The sequence below is a fragment of the Lithobates pipiens genome, unplaced genomic scaffold (genome assembly GCF_037356315.1).
Source record: "Lithobates pipiens isolate NorthernLeopardFrog02 unplaced genomic scaffold, aLitPip1_a1.2 Scaffold_1, whole genome shotgun sequence".
Taxonomy (NCBI): Eukaryota; Metazoa; Chordata; class Amphibia; order Anura; family Ranidae; genus Lithobates; species Lithobates pipiens.
In genome coordinates, this window is record NW_027507685.1 from 117,470,952 (window position 1) to 117,494,204 (window position 23,253).

Below are 23,253 nucleotides of genomic sequence, written 5' to 3' on the forward strand. Positions count from 1 at the left end.
AGCCCATTGACCCAGGTCCTTTAAAATATGCCAGCTTGGGTAAGGGTTTTGCCATATCTCATATTGCTAATATGGGCGCAAGGAGCACAGTAGTTATTTTTAAAACACTTAAGCAATTTAAGATTACACAACATTGAAAGCACTCACACAGCTTAGAAAGGGAAGGAAATGCGTAGAGAAAAAACACAAAAAAAAATCTGCTATTTTGTTAGAGGAGAGTACGAAACTTTACCGGGAAAATATTATTATTCACAGAAGAGCAAGGATAACTTTGGATCCCCAATTCGTGCATTTTTTTTATTATTATTATATTAGAACAATGTTGATTCCACTAATGGTCCTGGTTGATTTTGTGACACTATGCGTTTCTACAGACACTTGTCCAGGTAAGTCACTTTACAAGTTTTTTGATAAAATAATTAAGAATATACTAGACATTGGAGGAAGAAATAAATAAATAAAGAAAAGGGAACACTCTGATACAAAATGAACCACTCCCCCTACTCCCTCCCCTTTTATTTTTTTTTATTTATTTTTTTATTATTGCAATATTATTCAAAAATAGGCACAAGCTGCCATTTTCTAAGAAAAAATTGAAATTCACATCTACAAACTAGAATACAAAATCAATATATAAATGAATAATGCAGTATGCATATCTCTGTAAAGTATGAATTTACTCTTAAATATTACTATCCTATTTTTCAAAAACAGAATGTTTTTTTTCTATCATTGTACTTTAATGCTTTCAAATGTTACATTGAAATGTTGTACGTTTTTCGTAGGTTTACTCAATAAAAATGTATGACACGAAAAAAAAAAGAATTACACCATAAAAATAATTACCATAATAATTAGCCTTATTCAATAACTAGAGCAAATTTTTTAAGTGTATGTTACCCCAACTTTTCCAAGTTTCATATATTTATGAAAAGAAACATCATATAAAGACAAAACAGTAAATTGTAGTACATGCACAAGATCTCACCATAGTTCCTATGTCTAGACACAGGCAAATTCTCAGCTATAAGTGTCATATACATTTCACATCATTCCGGTGTAAAAAAAAAACATTTTCAAGTAAAATCCAGACCTCACTTGAGAAAGGGGTATTTACTTGGAATCTATGTGATTCTTATCTCCGCCTGATCTTGAATATCTGCATGGCAATTAAAGGTATTAACTGCTATCTATTGATGTATATTGCACATGTATAGCCTGGATCTCCTCTCTGTTCTAATGAGAATGTATATGAAAGTTTGCCTTTGCCTAGATGTACTATAATTTACTGTTTTGTCTTTATATGTTGCTTCCTTTTCATAAATATATGGAATTTGAAAAGTTAGCTTTGTGGAGTGCTGCCTATTATTTATGTAGACCCCTTTCACACTGGGGTGCTTCCGCAGGCCAAAAAAAAAAAAAATAGCACCTGCAAAGCGCCCTGAAAAATCCAGTCCTGTGTCTCCAGTGTGAAAGCCCCGAGGGCTTTCACATTGGAGCGGTGCGCTGGCAGGACGCTAAAAAAAGTCCTGCTAGCAGCATCTTTGGAGCGGTGAAGGAGCGGTGTGTGTACCGCTCCTCCACCGCTCCTGCCCATTGAAATCAATGGGGCAGCATGAATAAACCGCCGGCAAAGCTTTGCGGATGGTTTTAACCATTTTTCGGCTGCTAGCGGGGTTAAAAGCGCCTCGCTAACGGCCGAATACCTCCGCAAATACGACGGTAAAGTGCCGCTAAAAATAGCAGCGCTTTGCTACCGACGCCGCCCCAGCATGGAAGGTGTAGTGTGCTTGGAGCACAGCCTGGCTGTCCTCCAGTGGCCAAAACTTGTACTGACACGCCCCTCAACACAGCACTTCAAAGGGAAGATTACTGTACTGCTTTCTCTTCCTCCTGCTGACAGGCCCCCCTGAAATCTCCACCCACACCTCTTTAAGCCACTAATGGAGCTGACAATAGAGCTTATATGATCACTTATAAAAAATAAATAAATAAAAAAAAGTATTTATAAGGTATATATATATACATACACAAATATTTTGCTTTACATTTCTATTTTAAATTGAATGGGTTGTTTTACAAGGTGAGCAGCCCTCTCAGCCCTCCTAATATTTACCTGAGCCCCATCGCAATCCAGCAATGTGCCAGAAAGTCTCAGCTCTATGGGGACTATCCCTTCTCCTTCCCGCTGCTGTCAATTACAGTGAGTGAGCCAATGAGAAGAGAGAGGAGAGAGGAGGTGGGGCTGAGCCATGGCTCTGTTTCTGAATGGACACGCAATTGACTGTAGTATTACTTTAAGTGCTATTTCTTACAGAGTCATAAAACTATAAGGGATACTTTAGTTATACAGTGCCTTGCGAAAGTATTCGGCCCCCTTGAACTTTTCAACCTTTTGCCACATTTCAGGCTTCAAACATAAAGATATAACATTTTTATTTTTTGTGAAGAATCACCAACAAGTGGGACACAATTGTGAAGTGGAACGAAATCTATTGGATTTTTGAAACTTTTTTAACTAATAAAAAAATGAAAAGTGGGGCGTGCAAAATTATTCGGCCCCCTTGCGTTAATACTTTGTAGAGCCACCTTTTGCTGCGATTACAGCTGCAAGTCGCTTGGGGTATGTCTCTATCAGTTTTGCACATCGAGAGACTGAAATTCTTGCTCATTCTTCTTTGCAAAACAGCTCGAGCTCAGTGAGGTTGGATGGAGAGCGTTTGTGAAAAGCAGTTTTTAACTCTTTCCACAGATTCTCGATTGGATTCAGGTCTGGACTTTGACTTGGCCATTCTAACACCTGGATACGTTTATTTGTGAACCATTCCTTTGTAGATTTTGCTGTATGTTTGGGATCATTGTCTTGTTGGAAGATAAATCTCCGTCCCAGTTTCAGGTCTTTTGCAGACTCCAACAGGTTTTCATCCAGAATGGTCCTGTATTTGGCTGCATCCATCTTCCCCTCAATTTTAACCATCTTCCCTGTCGCTGCTGAAGAAAAGCAGGCCCAAACCATGATGCTGCCACCACCATGTTTGACAGTGGGGATGGTGTGTTGAGGGTGATGAGCTGTGTTGCTTTTACGCCAAACATATCGTTTTGCATTGTGGGCAAAAAGTTGGATTTTGGTTTCATCTGACCAGAGCACTTTCTTCCACATGTTTGGTGTGTCTCCCAGGTGGCTTGTGGCAAACTTTAGACGAAACTTTTTATGGATATCTTTGAGAAATGTCTTTCTTCTTGCCACTCTTCCATAAAGACCAGATTTGTGCAGTGTACGACTTTTTGTTGTCCTATGGACAGACTCTCCCACCTCAGCTGTAGTTCTCTGCAGTTCATCCAGAGTGATCATGGGCCTCTTGGCTGCATCTCTGATCAGTCTTCTCCTTGTCTGAGCTGAAAATTTAGAGGGACAGCCAGGTCTTGGTAGATTTGCAGTGGTCTGATACTCCTATTTCAAAATGATCGCTTGCACAGTGCTCCTTGGGATGTTTAAAGCTTGGGAAATCTTTTTGTATCCAAATCCGGCTTTAAACTTCTCCACAACAGTATTACGGACCTGCCTTGTGTGTTCCTTGGTCTTCATGATGCTCTCTGCGCTTTCAACAGAACCCTGAGACTATCACAGAGCAGGTGCATTTATACAGAGACTTGATTACACACAGGTGGATTCTATTTATCACCATCAGTCATTTAGGACAACATTGGATCATTCAGAGATCCTCGCTGAACTTCTGGAGTGAGTTTGCTGCACTGAAAGTAAAGGGCCTGAATAATTTTGCACGCACCACTTTTCAGTTTTTTATTTGCTAAAAAAGTTTAAAATATCCAATAGATTTCGTTCCACTTCACAATTGTGTCCCACTTGTTGGTGATTCTTCACAAAAAAATAAAAATGTTATATCTTTATGTTTGAAGCCTGAAATGTGGCAAAAGGTTGAAAAATTCAAGGGGGCCGAATACTTTCGCAAGGCACTGTATGTTGTTAAAATTTTTGGTGTTCCTGCCCATATAATGGCCATAGACCTGAAAACCCAGTGCAGAGATCTCACCAATAGACTCCCTGGGATATAGAAAAAAATGGCAGATTTTTTAGCGCTCAAGCACAGATTAAATTTATTTTTTGATGTTTGATTAATAAACAGCCATTTTTATCTAAAAATATGGCACAACTTGATAAATACATTTGAATTTGACCAAATCACTGCTTTTCTTTGTTGAGTCAAGCAATAGTTTTGAGCGATCATTTATCTGCCAATTTTATGATAGATCAATGATTTATCATTATCTATGTGACCAAGATAGCTGATTCATCACTCTTGCATTTAAGGTGTCATTGTTAGCAAAGCAAAAATGGAGACCTAAAGAGTTATAGCCTAATCCTCCTTAAAAAAACCGATATAGAATATTGTATTATTTCAACAGTTATGTAGAAATAGAAAAGCCACTGTTGGGATTACTTAAAGCGGGATTCCGCTGACCTATCGTTTTTTTTTTTCCCTGTGTCATTGTAATTCATTTGTCATGTAATTCTAGTACTCACTACTTGTAGTTTTATTCTTCCCGGCTTGCCGATTTCTTGCGCAAATGTAAGTTATAAAACTTCCTCCCGGCTGTTTCCATTTTGCTTTTGGGCATTTGAAGCCCACAAGCATTTAGTTCCGGGATGCGGTGAATGCTGTGCTCCCAGCATTCACTGCTCGATCCTGCGCATGCTCATTGACACCAGCGAGCAGCGCCGTAAGATTTCGGGTTGCCATCACAACGGGCGGCGGCGGCGGAAGTTCCCGCCCTGTTGTGATGGCAACCAAATAAATACTTGCCTGTGTAGTGTCATATTTTGCTCCCCATCATAGAATTCTCCGGAAGTGACGTTGCGGCCAGAAATTTTGCACTGCGCATGCACGATGCGTTCCAAATGCTTGCACCATGCGTTCCAGAGGATTTCCGACAATGTAGTTCAGTGAAACCGTCAGATAATGTCACGGGAGTGAGGGGAGGTAATGGTGACATTAACTTTAGACAGAGCAGAGAGCCGCGGAGAGAGAGCAGGTAACTGTGGCTCAGGGAGGGGATTACCTCCCCTCACTTCTCTGACATTATCTGACGGTTTCACTGGTCTGCATTGTCGCAAATCATTTGGAACGCATGGCGCAAGTGTTTGGAACGCATCGCGCATGCGCAGTGCTACATTTCTGGCCGCAACGTCAGTTCCAGAGCATTCTATGATGGGGAGCAAAATATGACACTACACCTGCCCACTTCTAAAATGGCTTTTTCTGACACACCCTCGTCACGTGACCGGCGTATTGGTTCCGAAATCTCACGAGATTTCGGCATGACGCCGTTCCCCACTGATTCCTGGGAAGACTCTAACAAAGCTCCCAGGGGGCTTTGCGAGGCCGGGGAAAGGCGATAAACACGCCTACTCCCACGGGAGGAGAGCCCGAAAGTCAGGAAACTAATTACTACTAAAAGGTAATTACAGCATTATTTTTTTTTTTAAAGGTCATTTGAGCATCTATGTTACTAAGGGAATTAAATTATATCAACTTGAAAAATTGAGTACAAGACCGCTTTAAATATGAAATGAAATATTCTTTTTATTTTTCCTAGAGGTAAAATTCATCAACGTTGGAGACTCAGACAAGCTGACTATTATTAGAGGATGTCCTGGTACTCCTGGAACTCCAGGACAGAAGGGAGAAATGGGTGTTCCAGGTCAGATTGGTAAGTTCAATATTAATATTATGTCATTTATTTATAATATTTGAAATGTTTAATCTATCAAATGCAAAAAAAATTATTTTAGTAATACACAGGGATATATGTATAAGCCAGCAACTTGAATCTGAATGTATTTTTCATTATTTTGTTTTTACCCATCTTATTGTTTTCTTTAACTGGAGATAATCCTTTTTGACTTTATCCTCTTTATTCCTGTTGAATGTGATGCTTTAAATGGGCCATGACACCTAGAGCTGGTAGTTGGGGATCACGGTCTTGCCACACAGGGCTGCTTGAAAGTCCCACCTACCAGATCCTGATTGTCAGTAGTTGACTATTAGAGACAACTCCTCAATGTTATAAGGGTGCCAATGGAGCATGCCACAGAACAAGACAATGGTGAATATATGCGTAACGCTACCATAAAGGGGTTAAGAACACTTTTTGAAAATCAGCCCAGCAACCAACAAAATCCCATGATATATTGAGAATTGAGAATAGCATACGGTTAGAACACAGATTTCTAGCATATGTAAAGTACTGTGACTTTTCATGACTTTTCTGGTCTGCATTGTAATGCTGCTATAATGTACAGAGTAGTTTGGGTAAGGGCTCTGGGTATGGGCCTGTGGTAAATGTTACACCCATTGCTGCACCAATTTACTGAATGTCAGTCATCCAGCATCTAGGCTTTATGCAATACATTTTTTAATGTCCTCAGTTCACCTCTTCAAAAGATGTTTCAAACTGCAGTTTAACAACATTGAATTTATTTTAGGACCACAAGGAGCAACAGGAAAAGCTGGACCCCTGGGTCTGAAAGGTTAGTAACAGGTTTGGAATTTGGTGCCATAATACTGCATGTACTCAAATCTGCCAAAAACCTCATCCCCAAACACTGTGAAATTAAACCTTCACTCCACTGGGTTGAAAAATATTCCAATTTATGGAAATTATTTTATACTGGGGACACATGCAGAAAGATGTCTATTCTATCTGGGGAAATGTGGTTTACGTTAAAAAATAGAGGAATATGATGATTATTATGTCAAACCATTATGAACAAAGACAGACTGGTAAGTAATCAGCACATACAGTATCTCCCAAAAGTGAGTACACCCCTCACATGTTTGTAAATATTTTATTATATCTTTTCATGTGACAACACTGAAGTAATTACACGTTGCTACAATGTAAAGTAGTGAGTGTACAGCTTGTATAATAGTGTAAATTTGCTGTCCCCTCAGAATAACTCAACACACACCCATTAATGTCTAAACCGCTGGCAACAAAAGTGAGTACATCTCTAAGTGAAAATGTCCAAATTGGGCCCAATTAGCCATTTTCCCTCCCCGGTGCCATGTGACTCGTTGGTGTTACAAGGTCTCAGGTGTGAATGGGGAGCAGGTGTGTTAAATTTGGTGTTATCCATCTCACTCTCTCATACTGGTCACTGAAGTTCAACATCTCACCTCATGGCGAAGAACTCTCTGATGATCTGAAAAAAAGAATTGTTGCTCTACATAAAGATGGCCTAGGCCAGTGATGGCGAACCTTGGCACCCCAGATGTTTTGGAACTACATTTCCCATGATGCCCATGCACTCTGCATTGTAGTTGAGCATCACGGGAAATGCAGTTCCAAAACATCTGGGGTGCCAAGGTTCGCCATCACTGGCCAAGGCTATAAGGTAAGGAGATTGGCAAGACCCTGAAACTGAGCTGCAGCACAGTAGCCAAGACCATACAGCGGTTTAACAGAACAGGTTCCACTCAGAGCAGGCCTTGCCATGTTCGACCAAAGAAGTTGAGTGCATGTGCTCAGCATCATATTCAAAGGTTGTCTTTGGGAAATAGACCGTATGAGCGCTGCCAGCATTGCTGCAGAGATTGAAGGGGTGGGGGGTCAGCTTGTCAGTACTCAGACCATATGCCACACACTGCATCAAATTGGTCTGCATGGCTGTTGTCCCAGAAGGAAGCCTCTTTTAAAGATGATGCACAAGAAAGCCTGCAAACAGTTTGCTGAAGACAAGCAGACTAAGGACATGGATTACTGGAACCATGTTCTGTGGTCTTAAGAGACCAAGATAAACTTATTTAGTTCAGATGGTGTCAAGCATGTGTGGTGGCAACCAGGTGAGGAGTACAAAGACAAGTGTGTCTTGCCTACAGTAAAGCATGGTGATGAGAGTGTTATGGTCTGAGGCTGCATGAGTGCTGCCAGCACTGGAGAGCTACAGTTCATTGAGGGTACCATGAATACCAACATGTACTGTGACATACTGAAGCAGAGCATGGTCCCCTCCCTTTGGAGACTGGGCCAGAGGGCAGTATTCCAACATGATAACAACCCCAAACACAACTCCAAGACGACCACTGCCTTGCTAAAGAAGCTGGGGGTAAAGGTGATGGATGGGCCAAGCATGTCTCCAGACCTAAACCCTATTGAGCATCTGTTTGGCATCTTCAAACGGAAGCTTTAACATCCACCAGCTCTGTGATGTCATCATGGAGGAGGGGAAGAGGACTCCAGTGGCAACCTGTGAATCTCTATTGAACTCCATGCCCAAGAAGATTAAGGCAGTGCTGGAAAATGATGGTGGCCACACAAAATATTTACACTTTGGGCCCAATTTGGACATTTTCACTTAGGGGTGTACTCACTTTTGTTGCCAGTGGTTTAGACATTAATGGCTGTGTGTTGAGTTATTTTGAGGGGACAGCAATTTTACACATTTTATACAAGCTGTACACTCACTACTTTACATTGTAGCACAGTGTAATTTCTTTAGTGTTGTCACATCAAAAGCTATAATAAAATATTTACAAAAATGTGAGGGGTGTACTCAGTTTTGTGACCTACTGTAGCTGTGGTTGTAAACTGTGCATTTTAGGTCTGTCATCTCTTGTCTGGTATTCATTTGTTTAGATTAAGCACAGTGCTTATATGTGTATTCACACATACAGGTGTATGAGTATGATGAATCTATGTATTTTTGTAATGCAAAAAGTGTAATAAAATTGAATTTAAAAAGATTTAAAATGTAAACCACCCATGACATTCTGAGATTTCACTGACATTCTAACCCAGATAGCAAGGATAACTTGCCACAAATTTGTGTCAGTCTTGAATTGTAAGTTTGTTAACACAAGTTCTAGTTGACACTTTTACAACTTGTAGCAAATTTGCATGGCAAGTCTTTAGCAAGATCAAAGTTGCAGTGGTGAGTCTACAGCAAGAGCTCTGCAAGTCTACAGCATGAAAATGTAGCCACAGTGACCTCTGTGGTGGGATGACTATTGCACAACAAAACTGAGCCAGAACTTGCAGCAGACTTGCAGAATGTTTGCAAAGAAAGTTGATCTGGAGTCATGCAATGCAGACTTGCTGCAATTGCGCAACAAACTTATGAAGCCTGACAAGTCTAGCAATAGCTTAGCAAGTCATTTTCAAACCTGCAGCACAATTTCTTGCTATCTGGGAAGTTTCCTTAAAGCGGAGGTCCACCCTAATGTGGACCTTCCGCTCATCGGAACCCTCCCCCCCTCCGGCGCCACAATTGGCACCTTTCAGGGGGGAGGGGGGTGCAGATACCTGTACAGTACAGGTATCTGCACCCACTTCCGGGATAGCTCTCTGCGGAAAGGGGTGTAGATTACGCCCCTTTCCGAAAGTCCCCCGCTGCCTGCTGGGAAACACACAGTTCCCAGAGGCAGCGGGTCCATCCTTATTGCGCAGCGCGACTCGAGCATGCGCAGTAGGGAACCGGGAAATGAAGCCGAAAGGCTCCACTTCCTGATTCCCATACCCAAGATGGCGGCGGCAGCACCCGAGAGACGATCGAGAGATCGGCTTCGGGTGCCGACATCGCGGGTGCGCTGGACAGGTAAGTGTCACTATTTTAAAAGTCAGCAGCTGCAGTATTTGTAGCTGCTGGCTTTAAAAAAAAAAAAACGCGGACCCCCGGCGGACTCCCGCTTTAATATAAATATTGTACCTAAAACATCTCTAGTAATTTGTTTCATTTTTATCTACTGCTGCAGGTGTAGCTGGTGACAAAGGAGGAAAAGGAGATACAGGAGAGAAAGGTAAAAATCTCATCAAACAAAATATAGTTCATTGAGATATGTAAGCAAATCTAATGTGAATATGACTGAGTGAATTTTCATACGTTGTAAGGAATCCCATGCACAATGCCACACTGCCATTGATTGTTTACCTCAGTTATTAAAGTGGATGTACATGGGCAGAAGATGAGCCGAAGGGGATAAGCAAGGTGCGGAGTCGGGAAGCAAGCCAGAGGTCAGGAACTGGAGGGGTCAAGATCAGATGTAGTCAGAAGGCAAAACCGGGTATAGCACATGGACAAGGAGGGTCTGGTCATGGGTCACAGGAGCTGACAACCACTCAGCAATGATCCTGGGTGCAGTGCTTTAAAAAGGCCACTGGGCACAAAAGTCCTTTCAAATATGCATGTGTAGATGTGCACACAGCCATTCTGTGTGCATGCACATTTCTTTGAGCATGGCCATGAACTCAGTTTTCTTGACAGTGACATTGAAGGACCACTTAGCTATGTAGAAGGAAAGCCAAGAAAGAGCACAGACTTGCAAGCCAGGGGAGAGGAGGCTTTTGAGGAGGAGTGGGTGGTCAGCTGTGTCAAAGGCAGCAGACAGGTCTAATAGTAAGAATACTGAGCAGTGGCAATTGGCTTAAGCACTTAGTAAGTCATTAGTGGATTTAAAAAGAGCAGTTTCTGTATCATGTTGTGGGCAAATTCTGGGCTGAGAAGGTTACTGTTACTGGGGTAACAGCTCAGATGGTTGAAGACTAGGCATTCTAAAAGATTGGAGGTAAACTGACCAAAGAAAAAAGTCTTAGGTTGTTTAGATTGCTGGGGTCCAGTTAGGTTTTTTTTTTTTGTTTCAATGGTTTTTATTACAAGTTTAAATCAAAATACAGACGGTCATGTTCAAGTAATCGTCATGAAAAAGTTACAACAAGGGTGCAGAATCCAATAAAATCAGTGTTCATGACTCAGTGAACATCACTGAAACATAGTAATCAAGGATATAGCGTAGTTGGGGAGATTTTACTGTCTCCTAGTGGCATCCTACCAACATTTTGGTATACGGCATAGCTGATAACAAGAAAATTTTAAGAAAAAAGAGGAAAGGAAAAAAAAAGGGGGGGGGGGTTATGTTTTTAAAGGGGGGTGGGGAAAGAATCAGAAAAGAGTATAGTTGGGTGGGTCCCTTCACTCTGGGTTTCCCCTCACAAACCTGCAGTTAGGGTTTTTGAAAGTAGCGCATGCTTTAGAGGGGAGGGGGAGATGCTAGTAGAGAGGGAGCTATTGAAGATTTAAGTATGGTGCACAGAATAGAGCAGGAGGGTGTCCAGAGTAGCTTGAGGGAATAGGGTCCAGGGGGCAGGTAGTAAGTTGGGCATCAGAGAAAAGTTTAGTAACCTTTTCTGTAGTGGCAAGAAATTATTGAGAAGAGTGAATGTGGTGGAGACATGGTATGTTAATTGGCCAAGATATCTGGACAATGGAAATCTTATCAATAATGGAAACTATCCTGTTTTTGAAATGATTGGCAGTGAGCAGCGAATGAGTTAGTGGGTGGTGGTGGTGGCAGTAGACGACATGTAAAGGTATAAATAAATTGACAAGGACTGGACGAAAAGGTGTTCATAAGAGTGAAGAAATACTCTATTTGGCTTTGTACAAGTGACTCAGCTCAGGTTTTTACTTCTAAGTACTGACTGCCAAATGTATCTTTTTCCAAAAGGAGAAAAGGGGGATTCTGGAAGAACGGACATCATCATTGGTAAGTTAGATGTACTGTATGTATAGAAAAAAAAAAACATTTGCATTCAAAAGTTGGGAAACTGTCAGTCTTCACATAACCTCCGACTCATGACAATTCAGACAAAGTAAGTAAAGCAAAATAAAAGGATGAATACATTTTTTTCGCAAGTAAGATTGCACATTCATAAAAAAAATTTACTGTATATGTTTAAAATTATATGAGATTTTAGTGATTGGGTTCAGATGTTTAAACCTTATAATGTCACTTTAATTCTAGGCAAATGTATGATCACTATAAACTTATTTTTTATAGCAAGAGACTGCAAAGAGCTGCTATATCAAGGACAGGTCCTCAGTGACTGGTACACCATATACCCAGATGGCAAAACTAGGCTGAAGGTGCTATGTGACATGCACACTGATGGAGGAGGCTGGATTGTAAGTATCACAAGGTCTTCCCTTTATTTGCTCTGCAATCAGTATTTTTATTAAGGCAGGATGCTGCAATTATCACACAATAGGGCATTGATGTGCAGTAACCCACAGCAACAACATCAGAACTTAGCGATCATTATTTCAGTGTAGTATGAACAGTGAAAAATGATTGATGAATTACTGACATGATTTTCAGTACATGACTATGAACTTGTATGTATGTGATATGATGCCTCTGCTAAAAGATACAGCTAAATGAAGGGGCTAGGGGTTATGGTGATGCCATTGTGTGGGTGTTGCCCAATGGAGAACTAGTTCCCCATCAGATCCACCTTGCTTTTGATTGAATGTGTGCTACATTGGGTGGATTTAATAGCCATTATTAGACTTAACAGCAGCTATGGATCTGCCCACTGCCGGGCACTGTCAATCAAATGTAAGGCTTACCCCTACTACAAAACAGCTCAGCTGTGTGCCTGTCATTGTGACTGCTGAGGTGGCTGGGTAGGGAGGGAGCACACTGAGGAAGGACTTTCCAAAATGGACACTCTAACCTTGGTTCTGGGACCCAAACTCATTTGTTTCCCTGTCTGTGACAAGTACATGAATTGGGCGCAAGCACCAACGCCCCCATTATCACTATTAGCCAGTGGTTTATATTGCACACATATTTATACCTCCTACATAATGGTATTCTATTGTGGCCCATGCATCCCACCTATTTTCATAGGTGCCCCTCTTTTACATAGATGGCCAAGCAGTCAAACTCCACCACTGAATCGCAATTCCTTCTCAGCACTGATGTGTGAACCGGGGTTTAAAGTTTGCACAAGGAAAATGGGGTAAAATTAGAGCATTAATTTACACGCTATAACAGCCTTTCTCTGCCTTTTACCCTGGAGGAAACCTTCAAATATTTGTTTTTTAGCTCTCCAGAAACTCCTCTTAAAACTATTTTTTTTACAGCTCATTGCACATTAGTGTAATCACTAAGTAGATATAGAAATAAAAAGAAATCGGTGTACCTAGCATGTCGTATTTTAATCAGTAGAGAAGAGCTCCATTACATTTGAATGCAGTTGTGATGAAATGCCCCCTTACATCTTTGTCCTGTAATGACTTATTAAATTGATGGCCCATTGGAGATCTTCTCTTTTAAAGTGGCCCTGTTATCACAAACATCCAACCCTGTTAAACAACCCATGCATTGAAACAATCACAGCTTTGCTGCTCCCAAGGTGCTGCAGGTGTTTGACAATTTTGGTGCACCGAATACCTGCTCCTCCCTGGAAGCAGTGGTTTCTCCTATAATGATGTAGGAGTAGGGGGGAGAAATCTTGCAGGAGGAGCAAGTACTCACCTGCTTCAGGCTGTGAAGCAGTGAAGCAGAAGTGCTTAAAGACACAGACCACCAAAATGGTACATGTAGTGCCTCTTCTTCAGTTCAATCATTTCTATTTGGTTTTCAAGATATAGCAAAGCAAGCACCAATCTCGCCCGCCCATGGGCAAAGAAAAGAAGAATCACAAAGTATCAGAGGTATTAAGGTGCCAAATAATGGCAGAATAATATGAAATACAAACAAATGCCTCAAAGTAGGGTTTCCAGCACAAGTGCAACCCAAAACAACAAAATGCGATCTTCCACTCCTTAGAACGAGACTGTAGATTTTTTCCAGGCCTGGGCAATGGTTCTCTTGGCAGACAAACAAGTAAGATGCCAATTTCTTTTGGTGAGCATATAGGCCCAGAATGGTACAATGTATTAAAGCTAATTTAGTGTAGCACTACTCCCACAAGGGCTGCTGGTAACTGGTTGCCCTATGGCTGCACAACCATTTTCCACTTGCTTCTGGACACAATAAATCAGTCCACATGTTGTGTTGTTTGTTTTTATTAGAGATAACAATTTGGATGAGGTAAAGGGATTATGGGATGCCCAACTTTGCTGAAACAACAGATGGAACAACTTTCTTCCTATGTACAGAGAAAAGATCCTGGACTGTTCTTCCTGAACACAATCAGTCTTTAAGGTTGAGTGGCAAAAGTCCCTTGTGGACTAGGAGCTCTTGGTCCCCTTTGGAAAATAGCACAAAACTTTGCAAAACTCCTTTGTATAACTGCTTCCAGCTCCAATGCTTGAAGGTACCCCACCTAGGCCACCGACTGCCTCCTTAGCACTCCATCTTCCACCCCGACTCCCCTGCTGGCATGGTTCCACCATATTTAAGGGCTGACCTAGCCATCCTACCAGCATTCCACCTGGGGATTGACCAAGTTCCCTCAGGTATGCAGATCAGGACCTCCTGGCCTCTGCCCACTAACTTCCAGAAGTTTCTAAAAGCTTCAACATCCAGGGGGCGGTACCAGAGACCTTCATCTATGAAGTCATCCAGCCTGACCTACAATAGTCCGACCCAATTTCAGACCCACATAACTTACCATGAGTCATAAGCTTAAATTTACCTACACTAACACTAGTAGCACACTAGAGGGTGCTACACTAGCATCCTTACAAATCGTTAAATGAAACCAAGTATACAGCAGGCCGAAGGCCCCTCTTATAAATAGTTTACATAATCATTGGTGCCAGTGGTTACTACACGAGAGACAAAAAGAGAGGAACATTGGTCTGATGCCACTGGCTTTGCCAAGTAATACGGTGTTGGAACCGTGCAGGCATTCTCAGGTGGAAAGCAGTCTGCTATTGTTCATTACCCAATAAACCCTTAGTGACCTTTGCAAGAAGAACAGGCTTCCACAGGACCTTAGTTGGGAAAGGCTGGTGAACAAAATTGTATTGTTTGGTGGCTTTTCAGTCTTGACAAGAAAAATAACTAAGAATTAATTTTCGAATTCAGATCTTTCAGAGACGGAAGGATGGCTCAGTGGATTTTAACCGCAACTGGAATTCTTACAAGGCTGGGTTTGGAAGCCGTCAGAGTGAATTCTGGTTGGGCAATGACAATCTTCATGTGCTAACATCAACAGGTAATGGGGCCCCCAGTGGATTTTTAGCTGAGGTACAGTGCCACACCAAAGCCAGTAGCATTCAAAATGCTTGTATAAGCCCATTACATGAAGCTTAAAAGATAAATTAGCCAAGTCAGCTTTGCTGCAATATTCACTTTCAGTCCAGAAATTTCTCTGTACCACTTTTTTCTGTCCTCAGTCAACTCACTTCCCCTGAGCCCAGGTCATCCTGGACAATAACCCAGCCTATGACTGGATAGTAAAAGGGGAAAACTCACAGTGGTGAGCTCATCTCTCTGTCACTTTGTTTTCTTTTCCTATAAGCATGTTCCTTGTTAGCACATGAGCACTGCAGCACATTTGATTGGTTTATTATGCTGCTTCTCTTTCTCCCTCATCCAGTCTGCCCTACAGGTACTGCAAGCTTTGATACCAGGTCATTTAACAAATATACATTTAATGATTTAATAATAAATGCTATTGTTTTTATTCTTGTTAGCACATCAACTTATTAGCTCTTTGTACTGCTTTTTTCACTCACACTCCAACCCTGCTGTACAGGGACTGCAAGAAGCAGATAATAGGTCAAATTAAGGCACATCCAAGGTACTGTAGCACTATCCCCATAAGGGCTGCTGTAGATGTACACAGGTTCTTTCTCTAATCAGTGCAAGACAGCCTGGCACACAGTAGTATTTCATCCACTCATGCTCAATAAACAGTCCTAGTGTATCTTTTTGAAGTTTTTGAAGTTTATTGTTAAGTAACTGGTAACTTCAGAGGGCTGTGGGGTATAGCAGTGGTTCTCAACCTCAGTCCTCAAGTACCCTCAATGGGCCATGTTTTGGGAACTTCCCTTAGATAAAATAGCTCTTATCAATACCATATCCTTGATAATGATTTAAAGTAAATGCGCAAAGTAAAGGAAAACAAGAAAACATGGCTGCTGGGGGTACTCGAGGACTGAGGTTGAGAACCACTGGGGTATAGAATACTCCAAAACGCTTTATGCACAAACTGCAGAGGACTCTTCCCTATCCCTATGCAGCAGCAATATAGTCATTCATTCCCAGCTGAGGACAAGGAAAATTGCTGGACACATGTAGCAGAAAAAGGCTGAAGTAGTCTAGATTCTTGCAGCTGGGGACTACAAGACACTGCTGAGTTTGGCTTTACTCACAGATCCTGGCAATGATCAGTCCAGAGATGAAACCTCCAGCAGAGTAGTCCAGCTTCCATTCCAAGAAGAGAGGTCCAGAAACAAGCAGCTCCCCTTTCCTTGAGCATGTGGATCCATCCCTACAGGAGGAAAAAGATAAGAACTCTCAGTGTTCCAGACTATTTAAAAGTAACCCAGCCACCATCTGAGTACTCCACCTCAGGGATTGGCTAGGCCCTACTAAATATTCCTGCTGGGGATTTGAATCCTCCCACCCTAAGCTCTAGAAGCTTCTTTTAGTGGCAGGGGGACTACAGCAGAAGCCAAAACACTAAGTTTGCCTAGCTAGGAGGGTGCTAAATCAGATTTACCCTTGGTTCACTCCTATGTGTTTTTGTCAGGACTGGCTTAGCCCTTCCTTCTCTGGGCTAGCTACTCAGCTGTCGGTTAATTGTCAGCTCTCATCTCCCTCCACAGTCACCCAGCTGTTCCTGATCCTGCTCGTCTGACCTGCCTACTTAAAGCTGTCCAGGTCACTTCATCTCTGCCTTTGCCTTGGTGACATCACAAGAAACCATCTCCTGCGTACCTGATTTTAGACGGGCTTGCTGACATCCCTTCTGGCTCCTTATCCTGCTTCCTTTTTTTTGTGTGTTTTGCAGAAACGCACTACAGTCCATGAAACATGGTTTCTCAATGATCTGGTTCACATCTGTGCATTGTTTGGAAAGGTTCAGTGACTTTTTTCCTGCAGCAGATTACGCTTTGCGTGTAATAAACTCCAATAGACCTGCACCAAAAACATAGGTGTTGCATTTTTGATGCGTTTTTTTACTAATAGGAAAGTATGACAGTTCTGTTCATGTATTGTGACTTTGATGCGACTTTACACTGTCTGGCACTTAAGTAGCATCAAAGTAGTGCAGGAGCCTCTATGTGTCCAAAGTCTAATGTTAGGATTAGGGATAAGGGCCAGGGTTAAGGGCTAGAGTTTAAATTAAATGTTAAGGTTAGGGTTTAAGGGCTACGATTAAATGGCAGGGTTAATATTATGTCTTGTACACACGGTCGGACATTCTGACCACAAAATCCGTTGGATTTTTTAAGATGGATTTTGGCCAAAACTTGTGTTGCATACACACGGCCGCACAAAGTTGTTGGAAAATCTGATCATTCTGAATGAGGTGACGTCAAACACGTACGTCGGGACTATAAACGGGCCAGTAGCCAATAGTTTTTGTCTCTTAGTTTATTCTGAGCATGCGCAGCACTTTGTCCGTCGGAATTGTCTACACAAGATCGGAATTTATGCAATCGGATTTTGTTGTCGGAAAATTTTAGATCCTGCTCTCAAACTTTGTGCGTCGGAAAATCCGACGGAAAAAGTCAGATGGAGCCCACACACGGTCTGATTTTCCGACAACATGATCCAATCGCACATTTTCCATCTGAAAATCCGACCGTGTGTACAGGGCATTAGAGTTAGGGTTAGCATTATAGTTAGAGTTAGGGTTAGGCTTAGTGGTCTTTTCAGATTCATGCACTTACCCCGTCTATTGTGTAGGGCAACAGAAACCCAAGACAGGATTACCCTTCTAGTATCTCCTTCCAAATGCCTCCTCCATTTCTTGTGCAGCATAATGTTTCTCTCTGAGATCAGTTTTAAGGATGAATACTCCCAAGCTCACATTTTATACACTACATTCTGATAAATAAAGGTAACCTAGTACCCCAGTACATTAGGGAAAGAGAGATGCTCCCCTATAATGGCTTTAGCCAGGCCTAAGACGTTTTTTTCCCCCCCCAGGTACCTGGGAACTTCGCATTGATTTTCAAGACTTTGACAACAATTGGTACTTTGCTAAGTACATCTCCTTCAGTGTTCTTGGAGAGTCTGAAAAATTCAGATTATCGTTGGGAAGCTTCACAGAAGGAAATGCAGGTAAAAGACACATCACCAACTTGACAGACCGACTAACCTAATTGTGATTACCTATATGCTTCCCTTTCATGACAGATCCATTAACTTGGCAAAGGACCATAGAAACAAATTGCAACAAGTTCCTCATCTACTGCCTACTTGCATTAAGGTGAAAAAACACCTGGCAGTCACTGGCCCTTCATCTCTTCGTCTGGGAAGTGCTGCCCCTCTCTCCATGGGGTCCCGACTCTTGATTGGATAGATTGATAGCAGAGTAGCCATTGGCTCCTGCTGCTGTCAATCAAATTCAATGACACGGGCGCCAGGGGCAGGGCCGAGTCCGGCATTCGTGTCTGTGGACGCAAATGCTGGACTCGGGAGCGTGCCCGCAAGGTAACCCCCTTGGGAGAGCGCCTCTCTTAGGGGGTAATCTGATGTGGGGAGGAACCCCTTGTACAACGATATATGTTGGCACAATGGCACTGCTGGGCAAATGGGCATACAGGTACATCCCCTTTAAATCGCGGCATTGTGGTCACATGTGCCCCTTAACCCCTTCATCGCCCCCTAGTGTTTAACGCCTTCCCTGCCAGGGTCATTTACACAGTAATCAGTGCATTTTTATAGCACTGATCGCTGTATAAATGACAGTGGTCCTAAAATAGTGTCAAAAGTGGCTGATGTGTCCTCCATAATGTCGCAGTCACAATAAAAATCACAGATCGCCGCCATTACGAATAAAAAAAATTATAAAAATGCCATAAATCTATCCCCTATTTTGTAGACGCTATAACTTTTGCTCAAACTAATTAATATTAGCTTATTGCGATTTTTTTACCAAAAATATATAGAATACATATCAGCTTAAACTGAGAGAGTTTTTTTAAAATATATTTTTGGGGGATATTTATTATAACAAAAATTAAAAAATATTGCTTTTTTTTCAAAATTGACGCTATTTTTTTATTTATAGCGCAAACAAATAAAAACCGCAGAGGTGATCAAATACCACAAAAGAAAGCTCTATTTGAGGGAAAAAAAGGACGTCAATTTTGTTTGAGTGCAATGTCGCACGACTACGCTATTTGTCAGTTAAAGCGACGCAGTAAAGAAGAAAGAAATGGCTACACATCCAGAACTTCTGATTGCCTTTTATTTTGTTTTGCAAAGATAACACCAAGGACACTGAACTGTGGTCATGTAGATGCGTTTCACATATACATCTTGTGCTTAATCTTATGGGTAATGATTAAGCACAAGATGTATGTGCGAAACGTGTCTACGTGACCACAGTTTGGTGTCTGGTGTTTTCTTTGTGAAACAAAATAAAAGGCAATCAGAAGTTCTGGATGTTCAGCCATTTTTTTATTCTTTCTAAGTTTCCCATGGAGGCTGGCCAGGGCTAGCACTCTGCAAGATACTCCAATCAGCCTTATCTCTGTACACCTGGAGCAGCGATTCTTTTTCTTGTAAAGTATCGCAGTGCCGTATCGCAAAAAGTGCTCTGGTCAGGAAGGGGGTAAATCATTCTGGGGCTGAAGTAGTTAAAAAAACACAATAAAAATTATCCATTGCAATCACTTTAAAGAGCTATTCAGAGTTAAAAAAAAAACTGCCAAGAAAAATACTCAATAAGCATTTTTACAAGGAGGTCAACAATGGCAGATTGCGTATCCTTTTATGGCCTTCAACTCAGAACAGCCTTTTAAATTATCATTTAAAATTTAACATGATGGAAATTATAACATGAAAAGTCACAGTTTGGAGAAGAAACACTTAAAACTTTTTTTAATTAAATTTTCACAGGAGACTCCTTTACGTACCACAACAGTGGAAATTTTACCACAATGGATCAGGACAATGACCAGAATTCGGCAAACTGTGCGCAGAACTGCAAAGGCGGCTGGTGGTATAAGAGTTGTTATAATGCAAACCTGAATGGGCTTTATCTTCTGGGGGAATTCCAGTCCTCCCATGGAATCGTGTGGAAGACAGGGAAAGGATGGAAATACTCCTACAAATACATGGAAATGAAGATCAGACCCCACGTAACATAATACCCCGAAAACGTTATAGCCTGACCCAATGAGAAATACCCACATCCACTAATCTTGCCTGACTACTGTTTATGCTTAAAATCTTCTTTCTAATTAGTTGGTAAATTTGTTAGCACTCCCTATTAATATTTGTTCTATATCAATAAAAAGGACTACTGTACCCAAAAATAATATTTTTATTTAGAGGACGGGAACTAAAACTCCCATTGGCTTTTTTCCATTTTTGGAAAAATCCATCCATGAGATATCCACTGCAGTATTTCTTGACTATGGATTATTACTTCTGTTATAGACATAGGGGGTTATTTACGAAAAGGCAAACCCACTTTGCACTACAAGTCACTCTAAATCTAAGGGGTAGATCTGAAATGAGGGGAAGCTCTGCTGATTTTATCATCCAATCATGTGAAAGCTAAAATGCTGTTTTTTATTTTCCTTGCATGTCCCCCTCGGATCTACAGCGACTTTATTTTCAAGTGCACTTGCAGTGCAAAGTGGAGTTGCCTTTAGTAAATAACCCCCATAGTGTTTCTGGTCCAGTTCCATTCCCCATAGAAAAAAAAAAGATGAAACTTGGAGAGTGGCGCCTACTTGAAACGGTTGCAGGCCTGGCAAAAAGTGCAGAGATCTCACCATCAGCCTTTTCATGCAATAGAAAGTTAGTCTTTATTTATTTATTTATTTTTTTGTCCTCTGTTTTCACCCAGTGATCTGGCCAGTAGCACACTTCCTGTATTAGAATGCCCCCACTCTGGATGAATGAGCACAGGGGGGCACCTTTGAACAGAAGTATTGTCAGTTCGGGGCGAGGGTAGTGTAAGATGTACTAGCAGATTTAATATACACTAAGACCCCTTTTACACTGGAGGCGTTTTTCGGTTGCTAAATTGCTAAAAATGTAAAGTGCCTGAAAAATACCTCCCCTGCAACCCTATTGGGAGAGCCCGAGTGCTGCCACACTGGAGTGGTGCACTTGCAGGACGTTAGAAAAAGTATTGCAAGCAACATCTTTGGGGTGGTGGAGTAGCGGTGTATCCTTTTTGGATACAGCTTTAAAGTGGAGTTCCACCCATAAATGGAACCTCCGGTGTGACATTTGGCACTTTTCAGGGGGGAGGGGGCAGCAGATACTTGTCAAATACAGGTATCTGCTCCCACTTCCGAGGAAAGATCGCCACAGATTGTGCGACGATCTACGTACTGTCTGGCCCCTCCTCCTTCCCCTCGCTGCCTTCTGGGAGACACACAGCTCCCAGAAGACAGCAGGGGCCATTCATAAAGTGCAGCGGACTCACACATGCTCAGTAGGAAACAGGCTGTGAAGCCATAAGGCTTTCCTTCCCGTTTCCCTTAGTAATGATGCCGGCGCCTGCACCCAGAGCTTAGGGACGGTTCGCCTTCAGGTGCCGACTTTGCGGGCTCCCATGACAGGTAAGTGTCCTTATATTAAAAGTCAGCAGCTGCAGTATTTGTAGCTGCTGACTTTTATTTTATTTTTACCAAGGTGGAACTCTGCATTAACATACGTAAATAAATAAAAGCTGATCACTGTAAGCATCCCTGTCAGTGTTAAAAGGTTTGTCTCATCCCTGTAGCTGATACATTCTTGATCTTTTGAGCTTGATTTTTTGAGAAACAACAAACTTACTGGCAGGATCACCATATGAAAATAGAAGAAGAAAGGCCTAAAATGGAAAATAAATGCAGCCATCACATATATGAATTTGTAAGCTGCAATATCATAAACATTTACTTTGGGTGTAATACTGCTTTTACATCACGATAAGGTCTAGTGTTGCCAACCATCTGTAAATGTATGCACAGTTTGTTAAAAAGTCTGATTTCGCCTGTCTTTAAATGTCCATGGGACAGGAGAGGTTGTCAGCTGGTTGCACCTGGCAAGGCTGAGTGAATTTGACATTCTCACAGGGCCCAGCCAACACAATTTCCCCAACTCACCTTCCCTTCCCATGAATGGGAGAGGGGAGAGAGAGATATCGATCTGCTCTACCTCCTCCCACCATTTATCCCAATCCCCCCCACCCCCCCCCCTTCTTGGGGTGCAGCCAGTGCTATGTCTGGGAAATGGGATGTGTGGGAGTGAACTTTGAAGTACAGCAGCTGGCAGCTACATCATGGCTGCATGATTGCTGCCACTGGGCCACCAAATGCCAGCCTAAGGGTCCTTTCACACGGGGCGGATCAGTTCTGATCCGCCCCGTGGATGTCCGTTTGCTCAGCGGGGATCACTCCGCCGATCCCCGCTGAGCAGGGAGATGACAGGTCTGTCTCCGCACACTGTGCAGGGACGGACCTGTCACAGCGCCGCTCTCCCCTATGGGAGATCGGATGACGACGGACCGCAGTGCCCGTCGTCACCCGATCCGATCCGCAGACGGATGGAAAAATAGCTTTTTCCTCCGTCACACTTTTTCGGATCGGAGCGGGTCGGATGTCAGCGGACATGTCACCGCTGACATCCGACGCTCCATAGAGCTCTATGGAGCACCCGTTCAGGTCCGCCTGAAAAACTGACAGGCGGGCCTGAACGGGACGTTAGTGTGAAAGGGGCCTAAGGTGAGTGAGCAGTGACTCAACTCTCCCCATCTCCATCCCTTCTCTTTCCTATTTGTCTGGTTTCCACCCCCCCCCCCCCCCCACCACCGTCTGTTCTTCCAGGAGCTTCGCAAACTTGGCCAGTTGATTTCCTGCCCAGTTAGCACTTACAAACTTATCACCACCTTGGATTGAAGCCCCAGCTGCAGCAGAGGCAGTAAACTGAGAGGGATTGCTGGGAAGGTAAGAGTATAACTGGCGAAGGGGTGCAATTTACAATGGCAGTGTCACTTTGCCCCATATAGGTAAAGTAACAGTATGTCTTTAAATGTGAAAATCCATGCAAGAACGCTACCCAATGCTAAAGTGGTAACACATCATTCCTACAGTGCAATAAAATGATGATAATAACAATAATCAATGCATTACCATAACCATACCTCCCAACATTTTGAGATGGGAATGAGGGACGCCTACTGGCAAACGCATTTAGGCATAGGACACGCCCCCTGCCACACCCCCTTAAAGGAGAATTTACTAAGAAAAAGGTTAATTAAATCTACAAGTGTTTTTTTTTAATCACTACAATTCCTTTATATTGGCTTTTAAAA

At 42.2% G+C, this 23,253-nt stretch overlaps 1 protein-coding gene across 1 annotated transcript; it reads left to right on the forward strand.

Annotated features, from left to right (window-relative positions):
- Positions 1 to 203: 203 nt before the first annotated feature.
- LOC143973908 (ficolin-2-like) lies at positions 204 to 20,257 on the forward strand. Its single transcript, XM_077474795.1, has 9 exons — positions 204 to 386; positions 5,617 to 5,730; positions 6,506 to 6,550; positions 9,774 to 9,818; positions 11,523 to 11,561; positions 11,856 to 11,980; positions 14,838 to 14,967; positions 17,916 to 18,050; positions 19,836 to 20,257. The coding sequence occupies exons 1-9, from the start codon at positions 320 to 322 to the stop codon at positions 20,084 to 20,086; spliced, it is 951 nt and encodes a 316-aa protein (XP_077330921.1). The 5' UTR covers positions 204 to 319; the 3' UTR covers positions 20,087 to 20,257.
- The last annotated feature ends 2,996 nt before the right edge of the window (positions 20,258 to 23,253 follow it).